The sequence below is a fragment of the Pipistrellus kuhlii genome, unplaced genomic scaffold (assembly GCF_014108245.1).
Source record: "Pipistrellus kuhlii isolate mPipKuh1 unplaced genomic scaffold, mPipKuh1.p scaffold_m20_p_1, whole genome shotgun sequence".
Taxonomy (NCBI): domain Eukaryota; kingdom Metazoa; phylum Chordata; class Mammalia; order Chiroptera; family Vespertilionidae; genus Pipistrellus; species Pipistrellus kuhlii.
The window spans coordinates 30,005,604-30,018,053 of NW_023425404.1; the positions used below are offsets into that span (position 1 = coordinate 30,005,604).

The 12,450-nt window shown below is 48.7% G+C and overlaps 1 protein-coding gene across 1 annotated transcript; it reads left to right on the top strand.

Moving 5' to 3' along the window:
• The first annotated feature begins 6,699 nt into the window (after positions 1-6,699).
• LOC118709462 (histone lysine acetyltransferase CREBBP-like) lies at positions 6,700-9,570 on the top strand. Its single transcript, XM_045581018.1, has 2 exons — positions 6,700-6,858; positions 8,194-9,570. Exon 2 carries the CDS (start codon positions 8,207-8,209, stop codon positions 8,720-8,722), a length of 516 nt encoding a protein of 171 aa, XP_045436974.1. The 5' UTR covers positions 6,700-6,858; positions 8,194-8,206; the 3' UTR covers positions 8,723-9,570.
• Positions 9,571-12,450: the final 2,880 nt, after the last annotated feature.

The following is a 12,450-nucleotide window of genomic DNA, read 5'->3' on the forward strand; positions in this document are numbered from 1 at the left end:
GAAATAAAATTATGATTGTCAATACAAAAAAAATTCGCCTTCACAGCAAAGGAATCAAAGAAATATTCACTCCCCATGCAAAAGCATAGAGGACTGCAAAAGCATAGAGCACCCCTAGAGCCCTAAAAACACCCAAACCAATCAAAAGAGACGTCTACTCCCATGTACATCAGAACTCACACTCACACCACAATTTATACACCCGATCCAATCGGTGTGAAAGGGCCACAAAGTAAAAAACATATTACCTAACCAACAAAACAGAAGCACAACAATTAATGGAACATCTCATGTACTGGAGACAACACATACCATACCTAGCTGACATTGCAAAGTCCATACACAAAGTCACCAGGAAGGCAGTAGATTTCATATGGACCCAAGAACAGGAACAAGCATTTAAACAATTAAAGGACTGCTTACACCACTTTCAATCCCTACAAAGTATCAGACCAGGGGACAAAATAGTACTAGATATTAGTTTCATGACAGAACATGGCAGTTGGGGACTATACAAAAGAGGAACAGAAGACAAAAAAAGAATGCCTGTAGGATTCTGGACTCAGAGATTCCCTTACTCTTACCACAAATTCTCTCATTTTTGAGAAACTAATCTGGACACTATATGTGGCTCTGTTGCATGCAGAGCCGCTGACCGGACTTAACCCAATAACCGTGAGCAGCACACTGCCCCTTAAGGCATGGCTCTAAGTGTCAGCTGAAGAATCAGCAGGTTCTCAAATTGATGAAAAGGTTCTTGCATGGAAGTGGTACATTCACACATGAGAAACCTCTGGCTCCAGTGAACCAGCCCTTCTCACTGAGGAGGTCAACGAACTTGAGGTAGAACCACCTATCTGTGCCAACAAGTTTGTTCAACCACCTGATCCAATCGGTGTGAAAGGGCCACAATAGAGTCCTAAGCTTTAAAATGCCTGGTTTACAGACAGATCAGCCTCCGTAACTGGTGACCAGTGCGAATGGAGAGCAGCAGCCTTCAACCCAGCGACATCTTAAATTTAGGAAAGAAAATGACAATTATTCCCATCTACATCAGAACTCACAGTCACACACAATTTATACAACAGCTACATTCTATTTTAGGACATTTAGGACACTCCCCACTAGCCCATTGGTTCCTTAAAAGAAACTTGAAGGCACCCATTAAACTCCTTAAACAAGCAATTAACTCCTGTGAACAATGCAAAGATACATATACCTTTAAATCTCTCACCCCACCTAGATTATTCAAGCCATTTATACCTAATTAGGTCCTACACATTGACTTCATTGGACCTTTGCATGTACCCTTTCAGGACAAATATGCATGCACTATAGTGGACACAGCAACTGGCATAGTTTATGCTTACGCCTCAAGGCGCCCACATGCCAAAACCACCATTAAGGCACTCACCACATGGTTTGCCCTTTATGGCCCACCCCAAATTACTGAATCAGACCAAGGCACCCACTTTACAGCCTCGGCGGTACAGCAACATGTTAAAGGATTAGATATTGATTGGACCTTCCACCTGCCTTACAGGCAGCCTGACAAATAGAAAGACATAATGGTCTTCTTAAATATAAAATGCAGACCCTCCTCATAGACAGATCATTTAAAACATTTTAAACAAGAACTCCTTAATCTGGCATGTCTACAATTAAATTCCAGACCTAGAGTAAACAGACTCTCCCCCATTAAAAAAAAAAAAAAAAAAAAAAAAAAATTACTCCAGCCGAAACCGGTTTGGCTCAGTGGAGAGAGTGTCGGCCTGATGACTGAAGGGTCCCAGGTTCGATTCTGGTCGAGGGCATGTACCTTGGTTGCGGGCACATCCCCAGTGGGGGGTGTATCTCTCTCATTGATGTTTCTAACTCTCTATTTCTCTCCCTTCCTCTCTGTAAAAAATCAATAAAATATATTTTAAAAATTACTCCAACCACATGTCCTTAACAACCCCATTGCTGATCACATACCTCCGCCAAACTCATCTAAAAAACTTCCCTATAAAATCTTGGCTAAATCCACTAAGGATGGCTCCTTATCTCCACAGGAAATAATCACTCACTCAAGATCATCCCTATTCTGGACAGTTAATGATTCAGGACATCTCCAACAGACCAGAATAGAAGATACCAGTCCTAGGACATGATACATACCTTACATCAATACTTTATCTCAGATTTTTATATTTTCTTCAGTCCTCACTTTTATTACACTATACTTTCGGATTAAATTTCTTTTTAATAATGAATTTAAGGATCGCCTGCACTTGCATATTCCTCTCTCTCCTCCTCCCTATCATACTTTTGACGATTCCGTTGACCCTCCACTGTATGTGGTGTCCATACCATAATTGTTCCCCGCTAATAATAAAACAAGTGAGACTAAGGTCTGCGAGTTTCTACACTAACTACTAGATACTTGCTCCTCAATTTATAACCACACCCTCTGTATCTTTTACAAGTAATTACTCCCTACCCCCTTCTATCTTTTTTTCTAGAAACACTCCGTTCTCCCAACTGGAACAGCAACTGAATCAATTTTTGGCGGAACTCTCTGACTTTCCTTCCCCACCATTCACCCCCCTCCCAACCTGGAGTGATTCAGCCGCTATGGTTGATTTCTCTAAACCTGTTGGCTGCAATTTATTCTCGTCTAACTATTCTTTCTACAATACAATAGGCAGCGAACACCCAGTTGGATACTCTACCCTAAATCTCCCTACACTCTTACACAATTACAGATTGTGTATAATACAGAAGCATTATACCACCCCCATTTCCATTAATATCACCATTTCTATGTTAAAAAGAACTCCAGAAACACTCTGATGACACCATCAAGAAACTTGGAGCAATATCAAAAGCCATCAACCACCTGCTGCTGATACTAAACAGCATGACCCTCAACACAGCTGTGGACCTGGCCGATCTCGACAAACACCGTGACTCTGGGACCACCGTCTGGAGGTTTGTACCTTGAACCCCACACTGGAATTTTTTTACCCCCATCTATTCCACCCCAAAAGGATGGAACTCCCTCACTTCTGCTTGGCAAACAGCTAAAACCATTTTATTTCTCTAAGCCATTATCTACCTCCTCTCCCTCTTCGTTAGACTAGTAGGCTGCAGAAATAATAAACAAAATTAATTTTGGCCCCCTCGGATTCCCCTCCCTATGTGTCCCTTCGAGACCACTGGGTGGAATGTTATAGTGTTATGGTCATAAGGAAACCCCTCTAATGTGTAAAATGTTTGCTATGTGGTGACCCCAAAACTCTGTAACTTCCAAAATGTTATAAACATGGTGAATGCCCCACTATCTTGATGTGAACGCCTAAGCCCTTAAAGCACACATGTCAAACACAAGGCCCGCGGGCCAAATCCGGCCCGCCAGGCCTTGCAATGTGGCCCGCACCGCGCTGTCATCACTGCACTCCGCTGCGTTCCATCACAATGACGCACGGTGACATAGGAGGCTTGTGATCTCGCCCGGCCACAGTACTTGCTATCTATTACGCATGCGTATAGATAACAAGTCACGTGAGATTCAGGAGGCGTGACCTATAGTCCGGCATCCGATGTGGTTGTGCGGGTGGCAGAGCAGAGGAGAAAGTGAGTGTGTGGGCATAAAAAATACACAGCAGAAGCTGCCAGTTCCTGGCATAAAGTGCAGGCATAAAAATCGCAACAGAATCTGCTATCTGTACCCAGCCAGGCATTTATTGACTGACTTTTTTTTTTTTCTCCACTCCATCTGCCAAATCAAGCTATCCCTGTGCAGTTTTCAACTTTTTCCTTCTAACGCAGATTTCCAATAAACTACATCTTTTACTGCCAATATTGATCCCAAAATGTCCAGGAAAAGAAAAGTTGACGGTGAAGGCAGACAATTTAATGACAAATGGGAAAATGAATACATGTTTGTGCTTAGAGAGGGCAAACCAGTGTGTATATTGTGTTATGAGACAGTGTCGGTGATGAAAGAGTACAATATACGTCGTCATTTTGACACCAAACATAATGTTAAGTATGGCAAATATACTTTGGAAGAAAAGCATAAAACTGTTAAAGAACTAAAAGGCAAACTACAATCACAGCAGCAAATGTTTACAAAGGCTACAGCGAAAAATGATGCTGCAGTGAAAGCAAGCTTTATAGTGGCTGAAGAAATTGCCCGTACTTCAAGATGTTTTTCAGAGGGTGCCTTTTTGAAGCAATGCATGCTAAAAGTGTGTGAGCAAGTATGCCCGACCAGATACAGAGTTTTCAAAATGTCAGTTTGTCAAGAAACACCATTGCAGATAGAGTTCAAGAACTCTCAGGAAATCTATCATCACAGCTGGCCGAACAGGCATGCAGTTATCTCGCTTTTTCACTTGCTATCGATGAAAGCACAAACAACACTGATACAGCGCAGCTGTCCATCTTTATACGTGCTACGAAGACCGACCTCTCTGTCACTGAGGAACTTTTGGATGTAGCTGCCATGCATGGGACGACGACTGGTAGAGATATATTTGAGGCTGTGGAGAAATCTATAAATAATTTTAAATTACCCTGGGAAAAGTTGGTGGGGCTAACTACTGATGGCGCACCTTCAATGTGCGGAGAAAAGAAAGGCTTGGTTGGACTAATGAAGGAAAGAATGCAAAAAAGTCACTGCCACACACCCTTGATTACTTATCATTGCATTATCCACCAAGAGGCTATGTGTGGAAAAGTTCTGGACATGAATGACCTAATGACCACAGTCATTAAAACTATTAACTTTATACGGGCACATGGCCTGAATCATCGCCAGTTCCAGCAGTTTTTACAGGAGGTGGGTGCAGAGCATGGAGACGTGCCATACCACACAGAAGCAAGATGGCTGAGCGCAGTCCTCAAAAGATTTTTTGAGCTCAGAGAACAAATTGCTCTTTTCATGGAAAGTAAAGGAAAGCCCTTGCCTGAACTGTCGGATCCCACCTGGCTATGTGATTTTGCTATGATGTGTGACATATGCGAGCATCTCGCCCAACTGAATCTGAAGCTGCAGGGACGCAAACAAGTCATCACGAAGATGTCTGACATGATCACAGCATTCCAGCGTAAACTTCAACTATGGAAGTCCCAACTGGAACAGGACAATCTTGCCCACTTTCCCGTTTGTTTGAGTATCTCAACCACTATTTCTGGTACTTTTCCTTGCAGTCGGCTGGCTACCAAAGTTAGCCGTTTACTAAGTGAATTTGAGCGGCGCTTCTCTGACTTTAGAACACAGCACTCAGGCTTTGACATCTTTGCCAATCCTTTTACAGTTGATGTCAACAATGTGCCCCATCACCTTCAGATGGAGATAATCGAGCTTCAGTCTGACAGTGGCCTGAAATCAAGGCTTCAGGATGTTGAAATTGAGGACTTCTACCCTCTACTGCCCCCTGACTCAATGCCAGAGCTCCGACTTCATGCTGCCCGTATTCTATCCATGTTAGGGAGCACCTATCTTTGTGAACAGATGTTTTCAATAATGAATCTGAACAAAAACAAGCACAGATCACGCATTACCGATGACAACCTCCATGCTGTTTTGCAGGTTGCTACAGCCCAAGAAATAAAACCGAACATTGACTCATTGATCCGGGGAAAACGGTGTCAGACATCTAGCCAGAAAACAAAACAATGAGCATTTTAGGTACATTCCAATATTACTGTTTTGCTTGATACCAATATTACTGTTTTGCTTGATAGCATGTGAGTTGGTTAACAGCACTGTTAAGGAAAAGATTGTTCCACTCATTTTAAATTCACATTTCTGGTTAACATTGTCAGTTTATGACTGTTCAGTAAACCATTCGGCCCGCGATTTAGGCTGGATTTTAGATTTTGGCCCCTTCTCTGATTGAGTTCGACACCCCTGCCTTAAAGTGTAAACACCCTGCTCCTAGCGTAAGGCACAGCTTCGGGCCCACACCAATAGGACACAGTAGTTCACCCCGGCTTATAAGCACCAGACCATCTTCAGTGCTGGCTCCTGCCTGATGGAGGGGGACTCCAGCCGCCCCATGAAACCAGCCCCTGGCTGACTGCTCTGCTCTGCGAGCCTGAACCAACTGCGGCGGCCCATCTGTCTCCGTCTCCGTCTGTCGGTGGCTTTTGCTGAAGCCTAGGACTCACTAGGAACAGCTAAATAAGCCATGTGTGACTGCATCCTAATTCTGTCTTGTGTGTTCATGTGTTCCGGATCGGCTCAACTGACATTGAAGTGCCAGGGGATAGGCCGTTATTGCTGACCCATGATCACCTGCGTATGTCTCACTAAGTCTAGGCAGATAATTAATTAATTGCGGCATAACTGGCACACGCGTCCTTCTGGAGATCCCGGCGTAGGGCGGTGGTGAAGGGGGCGGGGCAGCGAAGGAGGCGGGGGCGGGAAGGGGAGGAGGCAGCAAAGGTGCCTGAGGTAGCGAAGGAAGCGGAAGCAAGGAGGGGCGGGGCGCGGAGGGGCGGGGACAGTGAAAGAGGCGGGAGCAGGGCGGGGCGAGGCAGCAAAGGAGGCTGAGGCAGCGAAGGGGCGGAAGCAGGAAGGGGCGGGACAGAGGAAGGAGCTGAGGCCGCGAAGGGACGGAAGCAGGAAGGGGCGGGACAGCGAAGGAGGCTGAGGCAGCGAAGAAGGCGGGGGCAGGAAGGGGCGGGACAGCGAAGGAGGCTGAGGCGGCGAAGGGGGCGGAGGGATTCCGGATTTCTGTCTTTAACAGCGAAGAGGAACCAGGAAGTTACGCCATAGTTTTCTTCAAGTTTTCTCTCAGTGCTTTTAGGAATTCCTGAGGGTCGCTGAAGGAGCGAAGGAGGAACTGCACGAGGCCGAAAGTGGTAAGGAATTATGAGTTTATTAGGTCATCTCGAAAATAGATGGGCTGAACTCCAAAATGGTGCCAGCACTCGGAGATCCGGGAGTCAGAGTTTTTAAAGACTCTGACTTTAAAGGGGGGCTTTTTCCTCGACGAGAGTTCTCTGGGCGGGTCCGGAGGGGAAAGTGACTGGGTCTTAGCAAATGGAATGCGGTCTAAGCTGAAGGGAATGTCGGCTGCAAAATGATCTTTAGGTCAGTTTGCCGGGGGAGGGGTATCAATTTGATTATTTGATCAGACCTAACGGGCACGAGAGCCAACGTGATAGAGAATTATAAATTAATTGATCATCCTCTTCTGGAAAGCAGATGGGCTTGACCCCCCAATGGTGCCAGCACCCAGGGACAGAGGAGTCAGAGATTTTAAGACTCTAAAGGGGCTTTTCCTGCGGGAAATTCTCTGGGCGGGTCAGGACCCTGGAAAAGCGACAGGTCTTAGCCAAGGGAATGTGGTCTAAGCCGAAGGGACTGTCAGAGGCCAAATCACCTAAAGGACAGTTTCTGAGGTTGTTTGATCAGGCCTAAGAGAGTAGGCGAGCTGAACGTCTGGGTGGGTTCGTAGGGGTAAAAGTTGCTGGATGCTCAGAATGGGGCTGTTTGGTGGAATCCTTGGTGTTTGGTCTCAGCCTGAGTGCATCCCCTTAGCTCTTCTGGCGGTGGGAGCTGGTCCTCTCAGTAGCGACACAACTGTTCTCCTGGGAAGAGACAGCGCCCGGTGCTTTGTGCACCCGCCTGCCTCAGTTTCCTGCCTTTGCTTCCTGTGTCTCACTCCCAGGCATGGTAGCTGCCGCTGACTTTAGGATAAGGTGACCAGATGTCCCGTGGCATTTTAAAAAAGTCCCGATTTTTGGAAAGAATCTTCTTTTAAATCTTTCGGACTTTTTAAAAACGCTGCGGGACGCGGGACAAATTGTTAAGGATCAGGACTGTCCCGCTAAAAGCGGGACGACTGGTCACCTTACTTTAGGAGGAAGCTCACACCGCGCGGCCTGTGGGGCAGCCAGTGCCGTTCTCTCCACGGAGCCCCCTCTTTGTAGTTCATCCCGGTCACTCAGGGACCCCAAGGTGCTCGTGTGGCTGTTCCTTAGGCGCACCTGTTAGGACGTAGGAGTGTAGCAAGTAGCCCGACAAACCCGTGACTTGTGGAGTGGCCCGCTGGGAAGGTAAGTGTGCAGGTGAAATGGCGTTTCTGCCCTGGGGCCCTGGCTTGACTCTGACAGAGCCGGCACCACCCTGTTATTTCTGAGGTTCTGTAGGTGTTTGCTGACCGAGGCTCTCCTCTCTCTGCTCTTTTTTAGAGTCACCTTGGCGATGGCGGGGGAGCTGCACGGCCAGGGCCAGGACCTCGGCGTCCACACCTGCAGTGAGTGCCAGCAGCAGGTGGAGACCCGCTGGCACTGCACTGAGTGCGAGGCCTACGACCTCTGCGTCCACTGCTACACCGCCAAGGACCACCCCCACGAGATGGTGAAGGTGGGGCTGGGCCTGGATGAGTGCCCCATGAGCGTCCGGGAGTGCCGGCGGCTGGCCATCCGGCGCTGCATCCAGTCCCTGAAGCACGCCCGCCAGTGCCGCAACGCCGCCTGCTCGCAGAAGGACTGCCAGAAGATGAAGCGGGTGGTGCTGCACACCAGGAGCTGCCAGCGCAAGACCAACGGAGGCTGCCCCGTGTGCAAGCAGTTCATCGCCCTGTGCTGCCACCACGCCAAGCACTGCCAGGAAAACCCGTGCATCGTTCCCCTCTGCCTCAACATCAAGCAGAAGCTCCGCCAGCGGCGGCTCCAGCTCCGCCAGCAGCGGTTCGGGAACCACCTGCCCCAAGGGTAGCTCATGCGCCAGCGGTTGCCACCGTCAACACCCAAAATGTGCCTCAGCAGTCTGCCTTCCCCGCCTTCAGCCCCACCCTGGACACCCATGCAGCAGCCCAACGCTCCCCAGACATCACAGCCTCCGACTCAGTCCCAGCCTTCTTTTGTAAGAATGTCACTAGCCGGCTTCTTCAGCATGGCCAGAACTTAGGGGGGACCCCCTCTTTCCCTCCTCCTCCCCCCCCAGTAAACTTCAGCTCCAGCCCAGCCTGCAGAACCTGAACAGCCGTGACCTGCTGTCTCTCCGCTGCAGCAAGCAATGGGGGGCCTGATCCCCCAGGGCCAGGCCTTGAACATCATGAACCCGGGGCGCCATCCCAGTGTGTCGAGTGTGAAGCACAGGACAGAGAGATGCTGCGGAGCAGCAGCAGCAAGAAGGCAGCACTGGCATGGCTGCAGGCCGGGCAGGACACGCCCAGTCCCAGCAGCCTCGGGCGCTGATGCCACCCGCAGCCATGCAGCAGCAGCCGATCCAGCCGCAGATTGGGTCCCAGGCCACCCAAACCCTGTTGGGCATACTGTGTCCCTTTACCCTGCCCTCTGCCCTCAGTTTCTCCCCTGCGCTCAGTACTTTCGATTGTCCCTGCTTGAGGCTCCTGCCCCCTCTGCCGTTTTCCTGTTATTCTCATTTCAGGTGTAACAGGAGACAGCTAAGCAGCTGAGAAAAGCAGCAGCTCTATACCCAGCTTCCTGCCACCGCCTGCACCTACATCTGTCCCACACAGACACATAAATATCCCACCCTCCCTACTCTTGCTTGCTGAAATGGATATACTAGTGTGTGTTAATAATAAAATTTCTAAAACTCTCACATCATCTCTTGGCCTGTCTCCTGTCAGCACGGGCCTCACAAACCCCAAGAGCCCCAGCGGCACATGCCCTCAGAGAGCCACATGCCCCCCTCGCTGGCCAGCAGACGGCCACACCCCTCGGTAGCCAGGTGCGATCTCCGGCCCCTGTCCAGTCTCCAGACCCCAGTCCCAGCCTCCACATTCCAGCCCATCACCACGGATTCGCCCCAGCCTTCACCACACCGTCTCCCCCCAGACTGGTTCTCCCCGCCCAGCACTCCCAGTCACCATGGCCCGCTCCATAGATCAGGGGCCCGTGGGGAACCCCAGACACGCAGTGCTACCTCAGCTGAGGATCCCACAGGAGGGCACTGCCCGGTGAGCTGTCCCCGGTGGGTGACACCACAGCAGATCCCTAGAAAAGTTTGTGGAGGATTTGTAGCATGGTGAGGGCATCACTTTTTCCCCTCTCATGTTCTTGGACCCTTTGTACTGAAAGCCAAGAATCTAGGCTTTTTATTCCTAGATGGAACTGCTACTTCCAAGCCACAGAAGGGTAGACTGCTATTTAAAGAAACAATAAAAAGCATAGGTTTTTGTTAAAAACTAGTTGATTTAAATACCTGGTCTCTCCCTTTAAAAAATTTTTTTTGTTCTGTTGGGAGGGGTCATTGCTGGTGACTCATGCCTTTTTTAATGGGAAAAAAGTTCATTATTTTATTTTTAAGATTTTTAAACATTTATGTTTAAAAGAGAAGAAAGGTAATATTCAGAAACTGATTCCTGAGTAATGCAGGCTTATAGTGTATCCTGACAACTTTCTGGCATTGTGGGAGATTTTTTTCTGTTATGTACTCTGGGCGTTCTCAGATTATTTCCCCTGGACGATAGGAATCGGCTCCTACGTGCACTCACACACTGCACATGCATCTGTACGTGCTGGTTTAAGATAAACTCTTATCTGGCAGATGTAGAGAATGTTGCTTTGTTTCTCATAAAACTGGTTTCAGACAAAAATAGAGATGACCACTCTCTGAGCCCATGCTCATGTTACTAAAGACGAGCATTCTCTCTTCTTTGTGAAACTTGAAGTGAGGAAAAACAGTTCTAGTGTCAATCATGCTAGTGCTATCATTACCATAGATAAGAAAATGCAGGAAGATTCAATCATTACAGGTAAAGTACCAACTCATTTCTTAGATTGTTAAATAAACTGTGTACAACAGACACAAAAACAAGCAAAAAACACACACAAAACAAATAACATTACCTTAATGATATATTGAGTTTCTCAAAAAGGAAATCCAATTTTAATTTTGAATGGAACTTTGGAATTGCACTAACTTTGTAGGTTTATCATTAATTTAATTAGGTCTTAAAGCCATCCAAGATGAGGCATTCTATATTAGGCCATCCAGTACAAAAGCATGGGAAGTACTGTACTTATTCAGATCATTTTTAAATTTTATATAGCGGTTTTAGTGTTAATGCCCAGATATTTTGTGATCCTTATTGCTACTGTGAAAGATTTCCTTTCAGTAATATTTTCTAGAAGCTGTTGGGGGGGGGGGGGGGGAGATGCTGTTAATCTGTGCAGGCTGAGCGCACAAATTAACAGCATTTCTCCCACCCCCAACAGCTACTAGAAAACTTGCTGAACCTTATTAGTTACTAGTGGCCTGGTGCACATTTAAAGGATTAATTAGAGGAAATAATTTAATATTGCTATTTGCCCTTTATAATGGAAGTGTCAGAGATGAAAGAAATTTAGTAAAATATATATGAAAACCTTCCTCCTGTCAGAGTCTGGGACTCACCACAGGACCCAGAGTCAAGTCCCCGCCCACTCACATGCACCTCAAAATCCCGTGAGACCCAGACCTGGCTGGCCTCCCATTGGGCTGGATCCAGACCCAGCTCGTCCCGCCCTTGTCAAACCCCACCGGACGGGGCGTAGCCTCGGGTCCCCTGGCCTGGTGCCAGGATGAGGGGCATAGCCTGAGGTCCCCCAGCCCAGACTGGGGCAGGGAGCATACATTGAGGTCCCCCATCAAGCCCCGCCAGGTGGGGGACATGGTCTGAGATCCTCTGACAAGCCCTGCTGGGTGGAGGGCAGGGCCTGACGTTCCTCGTCAAGCTCTGCCAGGTGGGGAGAAAAGGGGGTGCAGCCTCAGGGCATCCGTCAAGTCCTGCTGTGTGGGGGGCTTGGCCTGAGGTCCCCTGTCAAGCCCTGCCAGGCAGGGGCGTGCAGCCTCAGATCCCCTGACCCAGTGTTGGGGCTGGAAAGGGGGGAGGGGGGGTCTGAGGGAGGTACGGCCTGAGGTCCACCGGCCTGGTGCCAGGGTCAGGGGCGTGGCCTGAAGTCCCCAGTCAAGCCCACCCGGTGGGGAAGAAGCCTGAGGTCCCCCTGCCCAGCACCAGGATGGGAAGCACACCCTGAGGTCCCCCGCCAAGCCCCACGGGGGCGGGGGAGGGAGTAGCCTCAGGTCCCTGCTGATTGCTCATTAAGGCTCCTTATGGGAACTTGGCCTCAGCTGTGGGTGCAGCCATCTTTGTAACAGAGTGATGGTCAATTAGCATATTCCCTCTTTATTAGATAGGATAATTTGCTTGAGTCTTTGTCTTATTGTAAGCTGACATTCTGGTGTGTGTGTGTGTGTGTGTGTGTGTGTGTAAGAAGCACGCCCCCCACCCCATTTAATTTCTGTGGTGGGAGGGGGAGGTGGGGAGGTGGCTCACTAGGAAGGAGTAGAAAGTGTTTCCTCCTCCCCCCACCACAGGGAGGGGCTTGGACCTCTGGGCTCCCTGTAGATTCAGAGAGAGACCTGCTAGTCAGGCCCCTGACCACTGTGCTGGGAGGAAAGGTGGCCTCAGTCCTCTGGCAGCAGGAAAGGGA